Genomic DNA, 24752 nt, shown 5'->3' with positions numbered 1-24752 from the left:
TAGTTTAGACTGGGGACCAAAAGCTTATTCGTCCCTCTGCAGTTCCACTCAGGCTGTAGTGAAGTAAGGACGGTCCGGCTGACGTTTTACACTGACCACTTGCATTTTCCATCACCCGACATCAAGTGTCCTGAGTTTGCTGTGAAAGCTGGTTTCTCTAATTCCAAGCTCCCCCCTGGTTGATGGACAGGTAATACTGGCTGCTATAAACTCACATGTTAGGATCATAGCCAAGAGACCAGAAAAGCACACCTGCTCACTCTAGCCAACAGTGACTAGGTGACCAAATGATTACCCATGTACTCCAGGTAGATGTTATACATACATTTATATATTTAACAAGTTTGTATAATTGACAGAACTCCAGCGTAACAGCCCATAACATCTAGAAACACCTGAGTCGAGTCCAAAGCAGATTGAGCACAGGCTCCGTTAAGGTGGCTGAGGATCTGAATCCCAGTGTTCTGAAGGGTTGCCACTTAAGAAAAGGCTATACAGACCTTTATTCTAACATTTAAAAGGCTATACAAACCTTTATTTTAACATTTAAAAGAAAACTACATATTCATTCCAACAGCTTTCCCAGGCCTGGCGGCCCAATAAGTTACACACACACTCAGGCACTTGAAGGCTACGGACACAGGTGATCACTGGGGAGGTGGCCAGAGTGAGAACTTTCCCACAGTGAGACCCCACAAGGACACTCTGGGGTCACAGGCCATGGGAACTGTTGCAGTGGAACCTTCCTCCAGATTACTGAACCAGGAAAAGCAGCACGGTTCTCGCTCAGGTGGGGCTTCCTGGATGCAAGGCCAGGGACTGCCTGCTCAGCAGGGTACACCGGGGGCAGTGACGATGCTCCCGCAGGTCTTGATGGAGCATTTCTAACAGTTGCACAGTGGCCATGACTCCGAATTCTCTAAGACGATTTACTAGTGAGTTCTTTGGTTTTTTGGCCAGTCGAAGACTTTGAGGAATTGGCTGTGATCCAGGGGTGCTCAAGGACTTCCGCTAGTGTTAGCCTCTGGCTTGCATTGTGCTTTAACAGTCTTGAAATGAGGTCTCTGGCTCCTTCAGTCACAAAGTCGGGGAATGTGAATTCAACCTGAAATATAAATGATAAAAATGGCATGGGTCAGGTGTACACGAATAAACAGCAGCCCTTGGCAAGAACTGAAAGAAGCACCTACCCGTGATATCCTTCTATAGGTCTCCTGGTAGGTCTGTGCCTCAAAGGGGGGCATCCCAACTAGGAACTCATAGCAGAGGACACCCAGGCTCCAGAGGTCCACCTTCTCATCATGCATCCGGCCCTCAATCATCTCGGGGGGCAGGTAGTCCAGGGTGCCACACAGTGTGGTTCTCCTGAAAATGAAGGAGGCTGGGTTGACACTCTGACCTACATGGCAATGTGGCATGAGCACCCACCCCTCCCCCTGCTCAGTGCTGTCAGACATGTGCTCACCTACATCCCTGCTTTTACGGAATGGATGGCGGGGAGTGTGTAAGGTCACATACTAGCCATCACGCTTCCCCAACAACTCCAGAACCTCTTGGAAAATCTCATCCCAGTAACCCTATCAGAACAGTCTGGAGAACTTTGGAGGCCAGTCTGGGCTTTGAAGCAAGAACCCATCTCAGAAAACAAAGGCGCTATGCAGTACTCTCCATAAATATAATCTGGAGTTCTACATGAGCTCTCAATGAAGCAACACTACCATCCTAGGCTGGGAATGTTGGCGGATCCCCGTAATTCCAACATCTGGTGGGATGAGGCAGGATTGACAGAGGTTCAAATCCAAGGCCAGCCGGGGCTACAGTGTGAGACTGTACAGTGTGAGACTGTACAGTGTGAGACTGTATCAGTGACGCGGGGGATAGAAAAGCAAAGTCGTAGAAATCTAAGGGTCTACAAGATGAGAGAGGCAGCCATGCACTGTATGGAGTGTCTGTCACCAGGTTCACTCTGGCTGCTCTTGGTTTGGGGCTTAGAAATTTTCTATTTTACATGTGTTTTGTCTGCATGTCTGTACACATGAATGTTATGTCCAAGGAGGCCAGGAAAGGGCACTGCGTCTCCTATACCTGGAGTTACAGAGAGTTCTGAGCCACCACATGGGTGCTGGGTACTGAACCCAGGTCCTCTGCAAGAGCAGCCAGTGCTCTCAACAGCTAATCCCCTCTCCAAACCTTTTCTTTTTAAAGTGCCTTACTATGTGGCCCAAACTAGCCTCCAAGGAGCAATTCCCGACCTCAGCCTTCTAGCTGCTGCTGGGACTACAGGTGTACACCACACCTGGCTAAGATTGTTTGTTTTTAGATCTTTTGTTTTAGTCTTACCAGGCCGGCCTCAAACTTGAGATCCTCCTCTCAATTCCTGGGATTAAAGTATGCACCATCACACTGGGCTTGGTTAGCATCTCTCACCTGCCACAGAGGGAGGGTGTGTGGGGGTGGAGGGTGTTCTGATTTAAAAACAGCTATAAAACATCATGGACAGCTAGAGAAATCTAGCTACTAAGAATTCAGCTAACCATGGCGGTCACAATGGTGGTGACTGTGCAGGGCACCTGTCTTACGGAATGTACAGAGGCATCGCGATGCTGTGGCTGACTAAATACCCACAAAGCTGACGCCACGGTGTCCAGGGCTCTGGAATGTTGTTGTGGGCTGCTGTGCTGCCATCACCAATTCAGCATTTTTGATCCATTTGTGTTTTGAAAGCCACAGCTGGAACAAGCCAGGAGCAGACAATGGAAGCTAATGTTGCTGAGATACTGCAGGGGCATACTCAGCCATCTATGCCGGGTGCCCCACAAGCCCTCTGTGCGAGTCTCAAAAGATGGGCCCCAAAACCCAGCATCTCTGATGGGGACAGAATTTGAGAGGCAGCTGGAGCAGCTGACAATCCCCACTCCTATCGTCTTGCCTGAACCCTGCAAGCTGTCTATCCTGATGCCACCACTGGTCAAATCACAGTCCAGGCTAACCGCACAGCTCCACGACGCCTACAGCTCTCTGGTGTTGGTTTCCCTGGGTAGCAGAAGTGTCCACTGATGTCATCAGTTAAAAAAAAAATCTGCCACATTGCAGCTGAAGACAAACGGAAGTGACCTTAAACTGCACTAATCATTTTTTCTTTTTTTCTTTTTCTTTTTTTTTTTTCCAAGATAGGGTTTCTGTGTAGCATGGAGCCTGTCCTGGAGCTTGCGCTATAGACCAGGCTGGCCTTGAACTCAGAGATCCACCTGCATCTGCCTCCCGAGCGCTGGGACTAAAGGCTGTGCCACCTCTTAAACAGGCATTAATCCTCAAGACTACATTTATTTGCGTGCTTTGAGTGCGTGCTTACGTCGAGAGAACATCACAGAGCTAGAGGTCGGCGGACAATTTGGCCTGACTCAGTTCTCTCCTTCCACCCAATGGTGCCAGGACTGAACTGGCTCAGCAACAAGCACCTTTACTTATTGAGCTTTCTCCTCCAACCTCCAACAGGCTCCCTTAAAAAGCGGCATTTGGTAATATTTTAAAAAGCAGTCCCCAAAGTGGGCAAGACCTTGACAGCAGGAGCATGCTTGAAGATACCCCATTCACAAGCTGGAGAGATGGCCCAGCAGTTAAGAGCACTGGCTTCTCTCCTAAAGGACCTGGGTTCAAATCCCAGCCATGTGTGGCACTTCACAACTGTTTGTAGCTCCAGTTCTAGAGGATCTGACACTCTCACACAGACACGCATGCAGACAAAACACCAACACACATAAAATAGATTAAAATTTAAAGACACCCCATTCACATGAAATATCAAAGCTACTCAAACCCAACTTCGATTTGCAAAGTTTGCCTCCTTTTCAACTGTTGCATTAGACGACGTCCCTGCCTCAGCTTGAGAGACAGTAAAGGTCTAATTCCTGCTCACCAACACTGCATGCTTTCCAAGTTCCTAAACAACTGGCGTTTCGCTCTGCTCGCCACCCCAGTTCAAGTCCCCTGAGTGCATCTTTGCTTATCGATCATACATCAGCCAGACCTCTAAGTTCATTAGCCTCTCGGGATATTCAGAACCTGTAAGCCAAGGCCTGGAGTGCCAGAGCCCAAAATGGTCACAGAAAAAAGCTTTATCAAAACTACAGTGGTCCCAAGTATTCCTAGGGCAGCCAAGGCCCCTTATTTCAGAGTAAACTAGCATTTACTCAACAGTCCCCACCCCCACCCCATCCAGGGCTTCCACCTCTGGAATCCCATACCTGGAAGATGGAGCATGCACAGACCACCCGAAGTCTGCAATCTTCAACTCTCCATTTGGCCCAAGAAGTAGGTTCTCTGGCTTAATGTCTCTATGGATGACTCGCTTTGAATGACAGTAAGACAGAGCATTTGCCAACTCGGTGATGTACTGTTGGGGGAAAAGCATTGAAGGAAGGGTTAGCTTTATGTAAAGCAGCCAGGCAACTATGAAAGTTGATCCAATGGAGACTAACACAGTTTTCAGCTTTTGAAGTAAACACTGTAGACCATAAATATAAAGACAACTGCAGACAGACAGACTCAACAGTAATGTGAGCTTGTAAGGCAGGAAAGGCACCAGCTATAAGCTGGAATTATGGTCCCACCAGGCACCATGGAGGAACTGCACCATTAGCAGTCAGTTTAGCAGTCTTGAAACATTAAAAGGCCCTGACCAGGTGCAGACCCCGAAGGAAGAACCCCACAGTCTGCTCTGCATCCCATAACAGGAGACTCAAGATACACATGCCAAGTTTTAGTCAACATGAAGTCCCGGGGCTAGGCTGTGTTTCAGTGCAACCCTGAAAGTCAGCATGCACAAGGCACCTCAGTCAGTCATCTCGGGCAGAGCTGAGGGTGGAAGTGTGTCCCCCAGTCAAATGCATATGTAATTGGGGGGAAAAAAAAACCAAAACCTTGGTTTTCCCAAAAGAAAGTAAGGCAGAAAAAAGTCATTGTCAAACAGAACATTTTTCATTCTTTTGTAGCTCACAGTAGAGACCAGTGAGGCTGGCACCCAATGCACACTGCCCGAGCCACGGCAGCTATGGGCAGCAGGAGTGAGGGTCAGCCAGTACTCCCTGGCACCGTGTCCCCCTCACCTCCCAGGCTGTGGGACTGGGGCTACACCCCTTACATTGCTCTGCAGTTACGTAAATTACATGAAAAGTAAACAGGTAGAAGTGCTATGCTAATTAGTAGGAAATAATAAATATTCTTGGCTTATATCTCAATGCACACAATTGAACTGAAACCTTAAATGGAGAAGCACAAATGTACAGATGACGCTTTGTCCACGTACAAGGTCTGAAGCAGGGTAACATCAGAAACCAATGGACAATTTCCTCATTTACCTTTGAGAAGAAAGTTGGTCAAACAGAAGATTTCTTATTGTTTGTTTTTCAATACAGAATTTCTTTGTAGCCCTAGCTGTCCTGGAACTCACTCTGTAGACCAGAATGGCCTCAAACTCAGAGATCCTCCTGCCTCTGCTTCCCAAGTGCTAGAATCAAAGGTGTATGCCACCACTGCCTGACTGATGACTCTTACTAATGGCCAATTAAAGAAAATGATTAGAGGAGGTTGCTGTAAGCGTCAGATGAGCATGACAGCACCTGTAATTCCAGCATGCGGGAAGCAGGCTGAAAAGAAAAGCAGCCATGCCTGGAGAAGAGCACGGAGAGGGGAAGAGCAGACCGGGAAACACTTGAAGAATAAAGGAGCTAAAGGAACTAACAAACAACAATCAGGAAAAAAGCACTATAAAAACAAAAGACACCGGCATATATACATATATATGACAAACAGCCAGTGTCATGTGATGCCAGGAAACCCAGATCAACCACTACACCCTGTCAGAACCACTGATGTCCAAAACCCTGATGGCAAATGCCCAAGGAGGGGTCTGGTGTTCAATGACAAAACTGTCACAGCTGACCCAAGCATACCGTAGTGTGTAGCACATATACACTGGAACACATAACTAGTGAGGAGGCGGTGGGTGCTGCTCTCACCGCTGGGGGCAGTGTTCAGTGCAGCCCAGGGAAAGGGTGCCCACAATGGCCCACGTAAATGAGGAAAACATCAGTCCAGCTGCTGCATCAGGTAAGGTGAAATGATCGGCAAACACACAGACGCTTTCCTTCTCTGCCGCTAAGGACCTAGAAGCAGCAATAGATCAGCAGGAGGAGCTCCCGCCCTAGTCACCAGAACTCGGTTTCTAGGAATATTCTCAGAGGAAGGAATGGCTGCTTCTAGGAGCAGGCCCAAAAGTAAAGAAAAAGTTAAGCGCTCTACACCAGAAAAAGCACATGGAGCCCAATGCCCACAACGCAGTTTACATAGAAGCAAGAAGAGCTCCCAGCAGCCAACAATGGAACAAAATAAAACAAGTCCCTCTGCATTTTAAGTTAAAGACAGGAGAGAGAGAGAACGAGAGCTCCTCTTCTAGAAGTTCTAGACAGTTCCCAGCACCACACAGGTGTTCACAACCATCTGAAAGCACAGCTCCTTCTTCTGGCCTCTGTGCATGTGGTACACAGATAAACACGCAGGCAAACTATTCAAACACAAAAAATAAATCCAAAAAGAACTCATGATAGGAAGAACAACCTCCTGGCCCAAACTCCAAATAGTTCACACTCTGCTCATTCCTCGTCTGCTCTCCACTTCTCAGGGTGACTGTGCTTAGCGGCTGAGAGTACAGCATGGGGAGGGAGAGGCTGACTTACAGCAGAAGCAAAGGACAAAGGCACAGGGCACCGAGCTTACCGCCTAGCAGGCTGTCACATTATAAATGCGCCACAGGGACGTGTGACAAGAGTGCACTTGGTGCCGAGCTCGTCCTCCGGACCCGCACGTGTCCCTTCCTAATCATGAGGGAAATGAATGCGCTCTCAAGAAAGCGTGGACGCCGCTGCGCCCGTCATCACCAGCCCTGATCCAGTCACAACCAAAGTAGGACACACTAACGTTGTTAGCAGGAGAGAAACAGGTGTGGGGCGCACAGAAACTCGGTGCTGTGTGATTTCTGAATCTAGAACTATACTAAAATAAACACTGTGGTAATTTGAATGCAATTGACCCCCATAAACTCACAGGGAGTGGCATTATTAGGAGGTGTGGCCTTGTTGGAGTAGGCGTGGCCTTGTCAGAGGAAGTATGTCACTGTGGGAACAGCTTTAAGGTCTGCCATGCTCAAGATACCACCCAGTGTCTCAATCGACTTCCTGTTGCCTGCAGCATGTAGGACTCTCAGCTACAGCACCATGTCCCACCATGATGACAATGGACTGAACCCAATTAAATGCTTTCCTTTGTAACAGCTGCCCTGGTTGTGGTGTCTCTTCGCAGCCATACAAACCCTAAGACAAAGACAGACACACAGACACAACACACACATACATACACGAGATGACAAGGGAGAGCGGAACTAGATTATATACATTTCCACAAACACACACACACACAAAGCCAACCACTCTATACATGAGGTATAAGCTGCCTTGATTTTTCCAAATGTTCAGTCCCATGAGCCCTTTCTATGAAGACAGTCACTGTACCATAAAGAAAGGGACATTAGGAGACAAGAGGGGGAGCCCGGACAGTGAAGCACTTACGGTAGCCGTTCTCTGCTCGTCAAACTTGGAGTGCTTCTGGAGCTCCCTATAGACTGTCCCAAGGGGTGCGTACTCTAGAATTAGATAAACTCTGGTGGCATCGTGGAAATATCCATACAGCCTGAGGATATTGGGGTGCCTGCAACAAAGAACGGAGACCGTGACACCTGGCTCCAGAGCCCACCCAAGAAAACAGCACCTTCACCATACCCACACAAACAGATTTGGGTGTGGTTCACACCACTCCCTTCCAGACATCTTTATTCTTAGTAGGAACTGTCAGCTGAACACCAATCTCTAGGTGTTGAGGGGTGGGATGTGCCAACAGAAGACACAACCAAGGCAGACGGGCTGGCCGTGGGCAGGGGCCAAGTGGCTGGGCACAGCCTGCTGGAGGTGACAGCACCTCTCACAGCCTGCCAGGTGATGGCAGACCAGACAGCCAGATGACAGCAGAGCTTCAGGGCTGGCAGCTGAGTCAAACTTGGAAAACACTGAGATCAAAAAAAGAAAACAAAATACACCAATTCAACCATAGTCTTCCCCTAACTCTCCTCCTGAGGAAAGAAATCCCAAGTCAACTACCTGAGTGTTGTAGCCTCAGGGCCACATCCCCTGCATCTACAGGAACAGCAGCCTTAATCATTCCCTCTGGTTCCCTGCTCCTGTGGCAGGAGGGCCACTCACCGCAAGTGGGACTGTATCTCCACTTCTCTTCGAAGCTGGTGCTCCACCCCTGCTTTCTCCAGCTGGATTTTAAACAGCACCTTCAGGGCCAGGATAAACTTGCTTTGCTTCTCCCTTGCCAAGTAAACATTTCCCGAACTTTCCTTTACCCAGGGGGCGGCCAATGTCAAAATCCTCCAGAGTCCACTGCCTTCTAGAAAGTAATGTATTTAAAATATGAAAAAAAATCTCGATCATTTGCCAATAAACAGCCGACCTGATCATGCTCAGATGACACCTAGTACGTATACTAACGAGCACCAACCCGGGACCACCAGAATGAGTCACAACCTTAAAGCCCAATGTCCCCAGCCCAAAGCAGCACTGTACTGCAGAATACAGACTGACAGACAACCCTCACCACCACAGGACAGCAACAGTATGGACGAGAGCACACCCTTCAGGACTGTGTGGGGACCTCCTCCCTGCATTGCCCCAGAGAAGCCAACGGGCTACGGGGAGTCACTCTGGTGGGAGACACAGAGGCTCTGTCATTGATGAAGCAGGACAGGCCCAACAGGCCATCCAAATGGCTTCACAACTGTGTACAAGTTCACCGAGTTGTACAGTCCTCAGGTCTGTGTTGTATATTAACGTGTGATGTTTTTCTATTTACTACTTTTACAAATAAAGTTTTAATAAAATTTTATATGAAAAAGGTAATTAAAGAGGTAAAAATGACTTTTGATCCCCTGGTCAATTGGTTTAATAAGGATGTGTTAGGATTGGGATTGCAGCGGGTGATGTTCTGGCAGTGAGGATGTGTTAGGATGGGGGGGGGCAGCCGATGTTCTGGCAGTGAGGATGTGTTAGGATTGGTGGCCGCAGCCGGGTGATGTTCTGATAGTGAGGATTGTGTTAAGATCAGGGGGCCGCAGCAGGGTAATGTTCTAGTAGAAGAGGAAAAAAGCTTACTTTTTTGAGTCTTCAGTTTTCTGTTTTGACACCTGTTCCTTTTCAGAATTATTTCCTATATGAAATAAGTTAAAATATGTTTTAGAGCAACTATATAGTTCTTTTAAAAAAAAAATCTGTGAACAGAAATAAATCAAGGAATAGTCCCACAGCCAGGCAGAGGCAGGCAGATCTCTTTGAGTCATTGCCAGCCTGGTCTACAGAGCAAGTTCCAGGACAGGGCTACACAGAAAAATCCTGTCTCAAAACAAAACAAAACAAACAACAAAAATCATCACCAAAATATTAGAGGTGCATCAAGCATGATAACCCTTGGCTTTTCATTTCTTCATTGGGGAAATACTAAACCAGAAAGCATAGTCTGCCACATGGGGTCTCAATTTCTAGAGCAAATATGAGCAGGCACTCGTCCAACAAGAGCGAGAGTGTCCATCCTCATCCTGGAGCCTTCCCCCAGGAAGACTTTCCCGAGAGAAACCAGCAGCACCCCATCCACAAGCTGCCCCCGCCACCTTCTCCACCTGTGCTGGGGCAGCCAACATCCATGTGCGGCGTACAAATTATCATCATGGGAAGAGAGCATAAGCCAGTCACCCTCCTTCCAAAGACACGCTAGCTTAGAAGATGTGACAGTGGCACTCCTAGGGACCACAGGTGCTACTTCAAGAGCTGCGCACGTGTGAGACATGTCCTTGTCACCCAAGACTCAAACAGCACAGCAGCTCCACTCAGGCTACATGACTATGGGTCCAAATTAATTTCTCCTTCATGATCCAGTCTCTCGATTCATGTCTTCAATATCACCACTGCGGGACCTGAGGACCATGACCCAGACACATACGCTCCAGCCACCTGTCCCTTCTGCTGTCATCCTTTTGGGGACCGGCATATACACACATAATTTAAATGGGTTTCCTCCAGACTGTCTGCCATTGGCTTGTTTTACAGACACTATCTCCTGAGGAGTTTAAGTTTTCTCTCTTCCTACATTACAGCTGCCTCTTCCCCACTCATCTTCCAGGTCGTATCACCCGTTGTCTTGAAGCTGCTTCCTAAATGAAGTGGCAAATTCACACACCTCTCCTTTCTGGTGATGTCTTAGAAATTAACTGCTGACTTTTAGCCTATTCTGTAGAAGTGTGTCAATAACTGGCGACTACATGAAGGGCTGCAAGGGTTGGAGATGCTGAGCAAGGCTGGCTATCTCAGAGCCTGCAAGCACTACCAGCTGCTAAATATCAAACACTAACCCTGCTCCAGCCACTGCCGTTTAAGTTCAGCCTCCCTCCCAGGCACCCCACAACCAGCAGCAGCCCCTCCCTTACAGCCAACATCTCCTTCTGCTCCGAAGAACCTGCAGTAGCTTCCCCTTGGCAGGGCCAACCATTACGTCTGTATTCATCCCATCTTCTCTTTATCCTCGACATACCTGGCATAGAAGCCAGGGCTTCGAAATAAATGCCAATCTACATTTGCTTTTTGAAGAACTAAAAAGGATGACCATCCAAGGCAGTAAAAGACTGGCTTACCAGAGGCTGTGAGCTGGGGCTGCTCACTCTTCTGGGGGTTGCTGGGCCGGGAGACAGGTCGAGGAACGCTGGCAGCTGGCAACTGCTTTGGCACTGGCTTCTGACATGAGGCCAGTTTCTGTGCTTGTGAAGGGACACGGTGGGAAGAGTTGGAAGGACACAGGACCCGCTGGGCCTGGCCACTGCTAGCCAATCCTAGGTTCTGAGAAGGAATCTGCTCTGTCACCAAGACTCGTTTTGGACCAAAGGGAACTGTGGTCTGGGATGGAGAGAAAGTAGACATTACGGCTGATGGTATCCTGAGAACTCAACCAAGTTTCCCTTGTAATCTAAGACTCATAAATATCATGGATAACAAATGGAAATGGGGGCCAGAGAGATGACAGAGCAGTTAAGAGCACTGGCTGCCCTTTGGAGGACCTGCGTTTATTCCCACAAGCATCTCTAACTCCAGATCCAGGGGATGGGAGGCCCTCTTCGGGCCTCAAGTGTCAGGCAGACATACACACGGTACACAGATATACATGCAGGCAAGGAGTCATTCACATAAAATACAAACAAATCTTTTTAAAAAATAAAGTTAAAAAGAGTGGAGATGAAGCTATTTTAATATGCATGTGGCTAAATGGAGGGCACCTCCCACCCTCACCCCAAAAGCCCCCTCTATTAACCACTCAGGAACTCAGCCTCCAGCCAAGGATGGAAACACTGAACTCTGTCAAGCTCCAAAGCCAGGGATGCTGGCGCACACACCTGTAATCCCAGTACTTGGGAGGCTGAGGCAGGAGGAGCACTGAGTTCTGGGCCAGCCTCAGCACCTCAGTGAGACCATCTGCCAGGAGCAGACTTAAGCATTACCAAAACTTCATGTCCAAACCCTGTAACAACTTTAAGAATATTTAATTTAAATATTAAATAATTTAATATTTAAGAATGTAACTTCCACCCAGGGATTGGGGGTAGTGGTGCACACCTATAATCCCAGCACTAGGGAGGCAGAGGCTGTCAAACCTGTGAATTCCAGGCTAGCCTGGTCTAAAAAGTGAGTTCCAGCACAGCCAAGGCTGTTAACAGAGAAGAAACCCTGTCTTGGGAGGAAAATCTAATCTCCAAAACTAAAATTTATAAGAAATTATGAAGTTGAGTTTTCAATAGGAAAAATGGGAGGACTCTGACAAAAAGAAACAAATGTAAGTACTATGTCAAGTCCTAAACAACTCTTAAGACCCACACCAAGCAATGGCAGGGAAGGTGGGACTTCTTCCTGCTTAAGAGAGAGGCCCAGGATCCACTCACTCAGAAGACAGGAGGTCTCCAGTGTAAAGCCATCTCCTGCAGAAATGGAGGCCCACCTCACGGAAGCTTCCAGGTAGGGTCAGGAAGGGACCTAAAGCTTCCACCCAAAGCAAGAGTGGGAAGAATTCCAATACCAGAGTCATTTCTACAGGAGCTGCCCCCTTGGCACAGTGGATAAGCACTCTAGAAGCTAAGCCTGACAACCTGAGTTAGATTCCCTGACCCACATGGTAGAGAGAACCTATGCATGCAAGCTGCCCTCTGACCTACGCTGTGGCACACGCACGGGTGCACACAAAATGTATTTCACTTCAAAATTATTTCTAAAAAATACAATGGCTGATCACGGGTAACTGTTTACCTTAGCAGGCCTGGAACCGCAGTTTTCCTTACATCTGTCCATATCACCTGAAGAGAGAAACAAGAGCCTTTCACTTACAGGAAGCCACCTGCTTTAAAGTGCCGACGGACAGACCTCTGTACGTGTGCACCGTGTGCATCTCGTCCTTTCCTTGGTACAAGTGAAACAAGCTGACACGCACACAGCTGCGTAAGGCCCCTTCCCAGGGTCAATCGCTACATCTCGTCACATCCTCTCTAATTCTCTCCCCTCCAGGGCACGTTCTTTCTGCTTTAATACATAACGTCCACCATATACAGCCTGCTTGGATACCTCCCACCAGCCCCACCACTGCCTTGGGCCGTGATCCCATCACTCATCCCCCCTGGAGCAGCAAAGCTCACCTATGCTTCTCTTCCTCCAAATCCATTCCCATTGGGCCCTTTGAATTCCACTGCTTTGCCAGTCTCTCAGCTTCCCCTATTGTGGCAAACTCAGCACTAACTTTATTCCCAGAGAACAGGTTTGCCCACTCACCACTTTTGTCCCCTTTCCCCTACCCTCCTGGTTTGGCCTCATCTTACCCCCCCAAACCAAGTCCTTCACCTTCTCATCTTCATCAAATGACCTTCACAGATTCCTGTAGCACAATTAATAAAAACCCAGAGACAGATGCTGGGGTTCAGCCTAAAGGTCAGAAAAGCAAAGCAGCAGCCACTGGCTTCAGTCTGAAATGGCAACCCAGCCTCCAGGAATCCTCAGAATGAGGATTAGATTCCTCTCTAGGGCTGGGATTAAAGGCGTGCACCAGTACTGCCCGGTTTCTATGGCAAACTAGGATTAAAGGTGTGTACCACCACTGCCTGGTCTGTGAGGCTCATCAGTGGGGCTGTTTTCTCTCTGAACTTCAGACAAGATTTATTTATTAAAATACAAATGTCACTACAGACCTCATTCAGCTCAAAGATTTACAATTCCCAAGTAAGAAAGTGCTCACGGCACAGCAGGCTCAGGTTCTCCTTTGCACACATATGCTTGCTGTCAGAGGGATAAACAACTAAGTGTGTGACTGAAGAGACCATAATGCAAAGATGAGGGAGGCTAGGCAGGAGCTGGGAGCAGAAGGGAAGATAGCTGTATCCACTTCACTAGATGCCTGTTAGGGAATGGAGCTCCTGGGCCCAGATGCTAGCTTTAATAAAGGACCTTGCATTTTAACTTTCCCATAATTAGCTACACCAGGGCCCTATCCCTAAGAGATTTCTATTTCCTACATCTGCAGTGAAGCGAGGAATTTGTTCAGTTTTGGTTTTTGAGACAAGGTATCTTTGTGTAGCCCCTAGCTGGTCTGGAACTGTGTAGACCAAGTTGGCCTTGAACTCTGAGATTCTTTTTCCTCTGCTCCCAAATTCTGGTATTACACTGCCTTACATTTGTTTTTGAGACAGGGTTTCGTGTAGCCCAGGCTAGGCTAGCCTTGAACATGCTATAGAGGAGGATTACTTTGAACTTCTGATCCTCCTGCCTCCACTTCCCCAGTGCTGGGATTACAAGCATGCTCACCATGCCCAGTGTATGAAGTGCAAGGAATCGAATCCAGGACGTGGAATCCAAGAATCCAGGCAAGCACTCTGCTAACTGAACTACATTTACAGACAGGCCCCACTTTTGAGAAAGGCTCTACTCTCCTGCCTCTGACTGCCTATGTGAGCAACCACACCCGGCATGTGGGGAGGTTAATTTTTTGTTTTAACTATTTTTGTTGATTCAGGGTTACATGGAGTTCAGGCTGGCTTCGGAAGGACTACGTCTCTGAGAACGGCCTTTAGCTTCTGATCCACTTGCCTCCACCTCGTTATTGGTATTAAAGACGGGGGCTACCATGAAGGTTTAAGGCAGTGCTAGGGATTCCCAGGGCTTCCAGGATACTCTACAGACTGAGCTTTAACGGGTCTACACTTTGAACCAGACCCTCAAGTAGTCCCGACATCAACTGCTCAAAAGGCTGCAGTGAGGGCAGCACCGGTTCTGGGCGTGTGTCTCTGCAAGGGGGCTCTCACTCATCGTCGATCCAACCTAGACCCCCGCCTCTCCAACAGAATCAGTCCCCACTAAGCCTCAGCTGCTGCACCCATACCACCACCGCCAGGTTGCAAATTACTCGGTCGGCTGGTGGTCTGGGTCCATTCCCACCGGAACCGAAACCCAAAGAGGGAAGAGGCCATCTGGATCTTTCTTACACCGAATGCAAACCTACTGAGACAGCCCCCTACCCCAATGCCACTCAACGTTCCCCTTCGGTTTGCAGCACCCAGGCTCTCCCTCGCCCACCCGGTCCCCTTCCTACCCACGGGTAGGATCCTGACTCCGACCGAAGCCTCCAAGCGATCCCGGGAGCTCAGCCGTTACAATTCAAAGGTTCTCCTTTTAAAATAGGAGTTAAACCCTCTCCTCCGAAAGCTGATTGGCCAGAGGCGAAGCGACACCGTCCTGTGATTGGCTCACCGTGAACGCGACGACTGGAAGCTCGGTCCGTGCGTAGCTGGAGCGCAAGCGCACTGAGCCGTCAGAGCCCGGAAGTGGTGAGCCAACGGCCTGTCCGATCTGTGGCCGTTCTGTCGCTCGCCGTGCTCCCCCGGATCGGGCGTTTGCTGGTCACACAACAGCCCTTTGGGTTCAGGGTTGTCGCGAAGGTGATCGGCTCGGAGGCGGTGAATGAGCGTCCGGGACGTGCCAGTGAGTAAGATGGCGAGAAGGGCAGGCTGGCGAGTGAGCAGGAGGTTGCTCGGCGCTCTGCTGCGTGCCCTTCGCGCGTGCGCAGTGAGTGCGCACTCAGAGCGATCGATCGGGCACGATTCGCGCCTCCATTTTTCTAGAAGAGAACGGAGACCGAGACCCTGATCGGGGGTACGGGGTTGTGGGTCGGAGGGGCCTTAGGGAATCGGGTTGGTGCGGTTGGCTGGGGTCTGTGGTGGATTGCGTGAACTATCTGCAACTTGCGGAGAGGATGGTGAGAGGCCGTACGCCCCGAGTCCGTGTGCCAGAGTTGGCCGGCCAGGCCTGCAGCCCGAGCCTCCAAGGGCCTGGGTCCCTGCTTTCCGCCTGAGCGGTCTCTGGGTCCGCTGCAGCCCCCGGACGGGCTCTTCCTGCCTCGTGCCTGAGAGTTCCTTTTGGCGAACTGGAAAGCCTCTAGACCTGTGCTCCACTGGAAGTTTTGTGGGGCATTCAGTGAAGGCTCAACCACTCCCCCCGCCTTTTAAATCTCGTGGTCCAGCCCCAGGTATTCCCTGGCAAAAGTGAGATGGTAGCTCAGTGTTTTAAGTTGTGGGCTCCGGAGTGCTCAGACTTGCCCTCAACTTTTGGGGGCTGACTTTAGCTTGGATGGACCGGTCTCCTAGATTCTTGGAACTCAGTTCCTCCTCTGTTGTGTCCCGGCGTCTTATGCAAGAGTAGATTTGTGTACATTTATTTCTTACGTAAGTGCACGAGTATATTGAATACCTTCGTTTAGTGATCTAATGCCAAGTAGGTGCTTGAAATCATATCTGGCAGTACAAAGTGCTTGATTGGTGTTAACCTTTTGAGGACACCCCATCAGTACGATGCTATGTGTGGCCCTGCGGGCTTTTTGTTGTCCTTGTTATTGTTGTGCAGGGCTTTTTGTTGCTGCTGCTGTTATTGTTACTGAGTCTAGGACATCTGGCAGGCTAAGTAAACATTAACCCTCAGCCTACTACCAGTCCCACCTTCTTGCTTGCTGTCCCCGGACTCCTGTAGTCAAACATCTAGCCACACACATACTGATGATTATCAAATTGTCTGCTCAAATTGATATGGAAGCCATCACCTTCAATTTTGGATCATTTTCATGGACTGGAGAGCTCCGATCCTTCCAGATGAAACTGAGAGCACAGTCTGTCCAGATTTACATTTCCTATTTGTTTTGGTAGTATCACTTTAAGTTTGTTTGTGACAGGGTCTCACTGTGCAGCCCTGGCTGGCCTGTGACTTTCTGTGTAGACCAGGCTGGTCTCAAAATCACAGGGATCTGCCAGCGTCTACCTACGAGTGCTGGGATTAAAGGCGTGCAACACCACCGCCTAGAGAAAATAGGTTTTAAAAATAATAAAATGTCACTCATAGATTTACAGTTCAGCTGGTGAGAAAGGTAAAGTAGTCCAGGCATCTACAGAGTGTGAGCTGTCTGCCTATTGCAGGCACCAGTGCTAACAGAAGGGATAGCAACAGAGAAAGGCTGCAAGTGGGTAGTTTAGCAGAAGAGAGGAATAGTGAAGGGTTCTACTGTAGCCATTGGTGACATGGCTTGTATAGTTTCTGTATGCAAGCACCCACCTCTGCACTTTCTGTGCACCATCTTGATTAACCTCCCGTGACTTAGATAACAGCGGAGGAACCTGAGCCAAGGAAAACAGGGTGACCGTCCAATGATAATACACCTAGTCAGGCTGGGAGTGGAGTGTGTGGCTGCTCCTGGCCGGGGAGATCCGCGCTGCTGGTAGCTGAGGAGTGCCTCTGCTTTTCACTAGTGCCTGTTTACTCTTGCAGCAGTCAGGGAAACTGTCCTCTTCTGCAAAATGTACAGAACCAAAGTGGGTTTGAAGGACCGCCAGCAGCTCTACAAGCTGATCATTAGCCAGCTGCTCTATGACGGTTACATCAGCATCGCCAATGGCCTCATCAATGAGATCAAGCCCCAGTCAGTGTGCGCGCCCTCGGAGCAGCTCCTACACCTCATCAAACTAGGTAAACTGTGACTGCAGATTCCTATGTCCCAGGATGACGTAGTAGATGTCTGCCAGGGGCACTTTCTCAGGTTATTCTGTGTGGTTTCAGTGTCCAGTGTGTGCCAAGTACAGAGATGGGTACTTAAAGGGTCACCGAAGTCCAGGTGATGAAGCTGATTCTATCTGTACGAATCACCTGGGCACTCCCCTCAGGTCTCAGCTCAGATGTCATGGCAGGTTGCTCTTCTCGCCGTTGCCCCGTCTCCCCGTGCTCCTTTGCTCAGTTACTCTGCCACAGTGATGCACTTCTCTCCTGACATCCTACCTGAAAGTGGCTTTGTCCTTTGAATCATTTACACACACACACAAACCAGAATCTCTGTAGCTATCAGGGCCTTGTGTTGGTCGTTGGTATATCCTGGCGCCTACCTTACCCTGTACCCAGCTGTGTCCACATGTCACTGCCAGCATTTATGGTAATCAGGACGTGGTCTCCACAGCTCACACACTCTAACGTTGTTCTGGGTCAGCATGAAAGCGTACGCAACAAGAGATGTGTTCACAGAAAAGGTAGCACCACACGGAACACATTTATTCCTTTGACTTGATAATGCCACTTATGAAATTGTCTGAGGCGGGGGGGGGGATAAATTAAAATGGTCCACAGAGAAAATTTAAGATTTTAATTCTAGATATCCATAAAAATATATAATGTGGAAGCAATACAATGTTGAAGACTTGTTCTGGTGAATTGTGAATGTTTAAACAGCCAGGCAAGTCCCAGTAGTACACACGGCATTTGTTTTGAAAAGCAAGAGTTGTATGCATGGGAAGAGGCCACAAAAGTTCTTCACGTGTTTTGAGTCCTCCTATACCAGTTACATTTACTGTTTATGTGATAGGTGAGGTTATTTTAAATCCCACACTTTCTTGTTTGTTCTGGAGCTTACTGAAGAGTGATTTTTATTATTACTGTTTTGCTAGTTTGGGTCTGTATGTGTGCAGTGCCCCTGGAGGCCAGAAGAGGGTGTCAGATTCCCTGGAACAAGAAGTACAGACATTTGTTAGCTAAGAATTCAACCCAGATCCTCTGGAAGAACAACTAGTGCTCTTAACAGCTGAGCCATCTCTCCACCTCTGTGTTTTATTTTGATTTTATTTTATTTTTTTTTAGTTTAGGTTTTTTATTTTATGTATTTGAGTGTTTAACCTGCATGTATGCGCATGTACCATGTGAGTGCCTGGTGCCCACATAGGCCAAAAAAGTTATCCAGTCTCTTGGAACTGGAATCATAGATGATTGTGAGTTACCATGTGGGTAATGGGAACTGAATCTCAGGGCAAGTACTCTTAACCACTGAGCCATCTTTCCAGCCTCCTTGTTTTGTTTTTAAGACAAGATTTCATTATGTACCCGTGGCTGTCCTGGAACTTACTTTATTATATAGACCAGATAGGCCTCAGTTTACCTGCCTCTGCCTCCCGTAAGTGGGCTCCATCATTCTCAGCTTTTTATTTGCTTGCTTGCTTGCTTGCTTGCTTGCTTGATAATGGATTTCTTATCTCCGAGGCTGCCTTGAGCTCAATATGTAGGTAAAGTGGATCTTAAACTCATGATCCTCTTGCCTCTTCCTCCTAAGTTCTGGGGTCACAAGCAACTTTTATAACACCCAACAAACATAATTTTTTATAAACTTCAGTATACTTACGTATGGCAATCTTTCAAAGGCATTTCACTAATGTCACTAATTCACCCCAAAGCTGCAACTAACTGATCACAACCCTAAAGACTAGAATTCGGTGCTGGAGATAGAACTCAGTGATAGGGTATTTGCCTGGTAGGTGTGAGGCTATGGGTTGTCGCCAACACCGTAAAATAAGCAGAGATGGACTGGAGAGATGGCTCGGTGGTTAAGAACATCTTCCAGAGGTCCAGAGTTCAATTCCCAGCAACCGCATGGTGGCTCACAACCATCTGTAATGAGACCTGGTGCCCCCTTCTGGTATGTAGGCACACATATAGGCAGAACACTGTATACATAACAAATGAAGAAATTTTAAAAAGCCAGCTCAGTTTTGTTTCCCTGTTCTAAATGGGGAGAATAAATTAGCTGCAGTGCTGTTGTATTGTGATGTCAAAGATGAATTCTGCCCGCAGCAGTGTGCATCGCGCACAGGATGGGCAGGGTGCATCGCGCACAGGATGGGCAGGGTGCGTGGCTGACCGAGCATTTGTTGGTAGTGGTGGGCATCGTTTCCACCCTAGACCCGGAGCTTGTCTTTGCACTTAACATCTTTTCTCACGCTCTTAATTTTGGTTTCTCCAGGGATGGAAAATGATGACTCTGCAGTTCAGTATGCAATTGGTCGCTCCGATACAGTTGCCCCTGGCACAGGGATTGACCTGGAGTTTGATGCAGATGTCCAGACAATGTCGCCCGAGGCTTCCGAGTATGAAACCTGCTATGTCACTTCCCACAAAGGCCCATGCCGCGTGGCCACCTATAGCAGAGATGGGCAGTTGATAGCCACAGGCTCCGCTGATGCTTCCATAAAGATACTGGACACGGAAAGAATGTTGGCCAAAAGTGCCATGCCAATTGAGGTACCCTTCCCGCCTACCATTGCTCCAGACAGGCAGCTGTGTGCTCACCAGCTCTGGTGTGCCCCATGGGACTGTGGGCTTGGACCAGGTGCTTCTGTACCTTGAGCATCTCTCTCTCCTTTTCTTGTTGGTCCAGGTCATGATGAATGAGACTGCACAACAGAACATGGAGAACCACCCAGTGGATTCGAAACTCTTTACGACCACGTGGATGAAGTCACGTGTCTTGCTTTTCACCCTACAGAACAAATCCTGGCCTCAGGCTCAAGGGATTATACTCTGAAATTGTTTGATTATTCCAAACCGTCTGCTAAAAGAGCCTTCAAGTACATTCAGGTTAGAGATCAGAGAAGCCTTGACTTTTATTTAGATATAGTATTTTATGGTTATTTTCTTAGATTCAGGTATTTTGTGACTTTTTCCAGGTGGTCTCAGTGATCACCCTATAAAGGATAAGCCTTTGGTGCCACTTTACCAGACTCCACTGATGTGTGGGTCATGGCTGTCCTCTGCCCAGGTAGGACTGCAACTGGTCACAGCTCCGTGGTGCACATCTCTCAAGACTGCTGATGAGCTGGGCCAGGAGGATTGGCACAAGTTCATGACAGGCCTACGCGTAGTCAATTCCTTGCCAACTTGAACTATAGTGTGAGACCCTGTCTGAGAAGGGATGGGTCACTTTTGTTGCACTGTGGGTTTGAGCTCCAGGACTGAGATAAAACAAAAACTTCCCTAAAAGTATAACTTAAGCCACCAGTGTTCTCAGTTGGAACTGTTGAATGTTTCAGAAAAGCTACTTGTGGTCTCCTTTTGGGTCCGTGTTGCAGAAATGCTTGTATTTTCAGAAGCGGCTTCCGTCATTCATTGGCTGGCTTTCCTTAGTATCACTGCCCTGGAGCAGGTTAGAAAAGCTCTTTTTCACCTCTGGCCGCATGAGGGCAGCTCCGTTACTCCATTTGCAAGGTTCTGTCTGATTTCACCCCATTTTCATTCGCAAGTGACCTCCTATCTAGTTTATGGAGTAACTGGCCAGTAAGTTTTCTGCATCCCGGGATGTGCATTTGTCCCCCTGCCTCCTTCGGTGTGCTGGTCAGGTCCTGGTGACTGACACTGTGCCTCTGTCCTCACAGGAAGCTGAAATGCTGCGTTCCATCTCTTTCCACCCTTCTGGGGACTTTATCCTGGTTGGGACTCAGCATCCTACACTCCGCCTCTATGACATCAACACCTTCCAGTGTTTCGTTTCTTGCAATCCCCAAGACCAGCACACCGATGCCATCTGCTCCGTTAACTACAATCCTAGTGCCAACATGTACGTCACTGGCAGCAAGGACGGCTGCATCAAGCTGTGGGATGGCGTCTCTAATCGCTGCATCACAACCTTTGAGAAAGCTCATGATGGCGCAGAAGTCTGTTCTGCTATTTTCTCCAAGAATTCCAAGTACATCCTCTCAAGTGGAAAAGACTCTGTAGCTAAGCTCTGGGAAATATCCACAGGACGGACGCTGGTGAGGTACACAGGTGCGTGAGAAGGGATGCTGGGGTTTCCTGGGATCAGATTCCTGAGGACTGGATATACTGGAGGAAAGGAGTTCAGAGAGGCCTTTGGCCCATCCCTAGGCCAATATAGGCAGCCCTGGAAGAGATCACCAGTGTCCATGTATAAAGTAGACCCAGCAGATAGGAAGAAAAGAAAGCCGCTCAGTTCCCCCACTAGTTACTGTTAGTCTCCAGTTTGTAGCCTCTGTGCCTGTGGGCTCCTTTTATGGTAAGTCTTGAATTTGCCCAGCGTGGTGCTCAGTTCAGCTCTGGGTACAGAGAGTGTTGTTTGCTGCTGTGCCTTAATTGTGGTCCACAGCAGCTAAGAGTGTTGTTTGACAGGATTGTCTGGGAAGTTCCTCTCCTGTGATATGTGTGGGTCTCACTACAGTAAGCACACCAATGTTGTAGCTTGCAGGGTATTGTCAAGAAGCTCTCTGAGTTAGCATCTTGGAGAGGGACATAGAAGAGCTGGTGACATTCAAGCCACCAGGGTTTAGCACTGGTCCTCTCTGTGGCACAAGCTAGTTGCCTAAAGAGCCACTTTTGTCATTATCCTTGGTAACTTGGATACTTTATATGGTATCATTTTGGAAAACATCTCTTAAAACCAGGTGCTCCTTGTATGCAGAAACCATCAGAGTGAGTGTGAAAATGTTCCATTTACAAGTGACAGCCCTTGCTTTCCAGGGAGTGATGCACTGGGACAGGCATGAGCTGGACTGCTACCAAGAGCTTGGATTTTGTAGACACCTGATTTATTGGCTTAATTTAGTAGAGAGTTGCCATTTTTTTTTCTGAAGGAATGTATACATTATGGATTTCCTAATTCCCAAGTCAGCACCCTGGCAGTTAGCGCCCTGACAGTCGGCATGCCAGGGTTTCCATTCTGGTTTGAAGACTTAGAATGCAGAATGGTTTTGAGATAGCGATAGAAAGGGGAAACCCAAAGAGGACATTGGATGTATTAAATTCATCATGTGTTTTTATACGTACTAGACAGGTCAATATTCATAATCTATAGCTAGGCTATGGATAGATAGGGAAAAGATGAGCCCAAACTTACAGGAAGAGAGTTAAAATTTGCAGTATTTTGTAAGAGAAATTAAATGGAAAGTCGGTTATAAAATGCACAGCCTTCCTGTAAACCCCAAAAGTAGAAGTGAGGCCGTCTTTCTTGACTCCAAACCGTCTGTGTTATTATATTATGTTGTTGGTGAGACATTTGACTGACGGGTCGTTTGGTAGATATTTCAGAAAGGTAATGGAGTGTCATGTCAATTTCTTGTCACACTCTTCAGTAAGTCCATGTATCTGCACACAGATTGATGTCTTGCCACCATTACTTGGAGTCAGTGGAAGTTAGGAACGGACACAGGTGCAAATTAGAATCCAGAGTACTGCACAGCACTGAGTAGATCTGCCTTGCACCTGGTACTGTGCAGACCTTACAGATAAATGCTCCTAGTAGCATCTCCTGAGCACTTGCACGGTGGCGCTTGTGAGTCATTTGCTTTACTCCTCAGCACCCTCATGGGCAGACGCTGGAGAGTTGAAAAAAAAAAAAAAAAAAAGACTTGAATTAGGAAAGCATTTACCCAAAGTCACGGCCCCTTAGGAGTACACACCCTACTAACTGCCTCTGTAGCCGTGTTCCCCCCTCGTACAGATCTGCATTGCGAACTCTGAATAAAAGCAGCACATGAGCTCTGGTTTCTGAGATTTAAGTGCAAGGGTACTTTGGAGACTGTCCACTAAAATATAGCCTCATTAAGTAGTGGATTGCCCTGGCTTTTTTAATATTTATTCATTACATGGTATTACAGCATAAATAACTTCTATTTATAGTCATGAAGTGATAAAGCTTCCCTTTGAAAGGTGAGTGCTTATGTGGTGTGCCATTAGTTTATCCTGAGGATAGGAAGCTGTTTTACAAACTGTCAGTGGATACAAGCTGAATGCCCAGCAGCAATAAATCGTTAGTGGTGCTAGGCAGTGCCTGGGCACTGTGGCTGTAAACTAGGAGATGAATGACGTAGTAAAATGTGGGCGTTTGCCTGCAAGAGTGCCGGCCTGGAGGTGACAGTGTCGGCACAGCGCTAGAACATTGTGAGGGTCTAAGGCTGCCCCTTGGTCCACAGGCTAACATGTTGGTTTGTGTGACAGGCGCGGGTCTGAGTGGACGGCAGGTGCACCGGACACAGGCTGTGTTTAACCACACTGAGGACTATATTTTGCTGCCGGATGAAAGGACCATCAGCCTCTGCTGCTGGGACTCTAGGACAGCTGAGCGTAGAAACCTGCTTTCCCTGGGCCACAACAACATCGTGCGCTGTATTGTGCACTCACCCACCAACCCTGGCTTCATGACGTGCAGTGACGACTTCCGAGCTCGGTTCTGGTACCGGAGGTCCACCACTGACTGAGCCAGCCCCCACTCCTAGGGTTCCTGTCTCAGGACTCTGCCCTCCCTGTGTCCTGCCACCAGCTGCAGGAGTGAGCAGTTTGTACCATCTGTGGTGGGTGTGCCACTGCCTGGCTCCTGCCTTGGGTTTGAACGTGGAAGCTCTTTTTCTTGACCTTGATGGAGAATTGTGGGAGAAGTTGGGAACAGACCTGTGCGCTTGTCTGCTGCCGTGATTCCGGTGTGCTTCCCACCGGCTCCGTAAGTGCAGGACTTGCCGTGGCTTTCAACTGGTCCAGGAGAAGGACAGAACACTGGAAGTTCTTCGTGGCCAGCCGGGACTCTCACAAGAAGTGCCCTCCGGCTCTTTTGTGACCTCTTACGCCTGCCCTGCCCCCTTTGTGTTTCCTTTCCAGCTGTGTTTCAGCCCATGAGGAGGTCTGCAGCTCTGAGGACCTTGGTTTGGTGCTGTGTGGAACCATCTTGCAGGGTCCCAGTTCCATTCTGAGGTGATGTCACCCTGGTAATAAAGCTCAGATCCAAAACCTCACTGTACCTTCTTCTTCACTTCAGTAATCTATCGCCCCTGTCTGCCATTTCCTGCAGCATCCTCTTGGTACCAGCAAGGCTTACCGCTCCGAACAGCTCCAAACATACGCCCAGTAAAGTAGGATGATTAGGAGCATAGGGCCTGCCTTGGCTAAATAGCAAGTTTGAGACCAGCCTGGGCTAGGCCTGTCGTTAATCCTGCTCTCGGGAGGCAGAGGCAAGTGGATCTCTGTGAGATCCTAGTCTGGTCTACACGATGAATTCCAGGGAAGCCAGAACTACATAGTGAGTCCTTGTCTCAAAAAACAAACAGAATGGATGGTAATGATTTGATGGGATACATAATCAAAACTGTATCCAGTCTAAGCCGTAAGAGCCTGCTGTTGCCCCCAGCCTGACAGAAGCTTCTAATAGAGGTATACAGGGGAGCACGCTTTTGGGGGGGTTACTGCAGTGTGCCATCTGATGCATCTCTCACTTGA

At 48.4% G+C, this 24752-nt stretch overlaps 2 protein-coding genes across 2 annotated transcripts; one reads left to right on the top strand and one right to left on the bottom strand.

The window, feature by feature from the left end:
• Positions 1-311: 311 nt before the first annotated feature.
• On the bottom strand, positions 312-14808 carry Aurka (aurora kinase A). The gene is given in 10 exon segments (XM_038330962.1): positions 312-1105; positions 1191-1365; positions 4245-4393; positions 7623-7761; positions 8310-8443; positions 8445-8502; positions 9264-9318; positions 10793-11051; positions 12450-12496; positions 14780-14808. Coding segments are annotated over 9 exon segments (1197 nt in total). The 5' UTR covers positions 12492-12496; positions 14780-14808; the 3' UTR covers positions 312-919.
• A 191-nt stretch (positions 14809-14999) lies between these two features.
• Cstf1 (cleavage stimulation factor subunit 1) lies at positions 15000-24271 on the top strand. The gene is given in 7 exon segments (XM_038330961.1): positions 15000-15164; positions 16995-17192; positions 19501-19778; positions 19915-19962; positions 19965-20114; positions 20909-21299; positions 23484-24271. Coding segments are annotated over 6 exon segments (1296 nt in total). The 5' UTR covers positions 15000-15164; positions 16995-17023; the 3' UTR covers positions 23744-24271.
• Positions 24272-24752: the final 481 nt, after the last annotated feature.

Source organism: Arvicola amphibius, chromosome 5 (assembly GCF_903992535.2).
Source record: "Arvicola amphibius chromosome 5, mArvAmp1.2, whole genome shotgun sequence".
NCBI lineage: Eukaryota > Metazoa > Chordata > Mammalia > Rodentia > Cricetidae > Arvicola > Arvicola amphibius.
The sequence above is the reverse complement of the archived record's forward strand: the minus strand, read 5'-3'. Positions and strand labels throughout refer to the sequence as shown.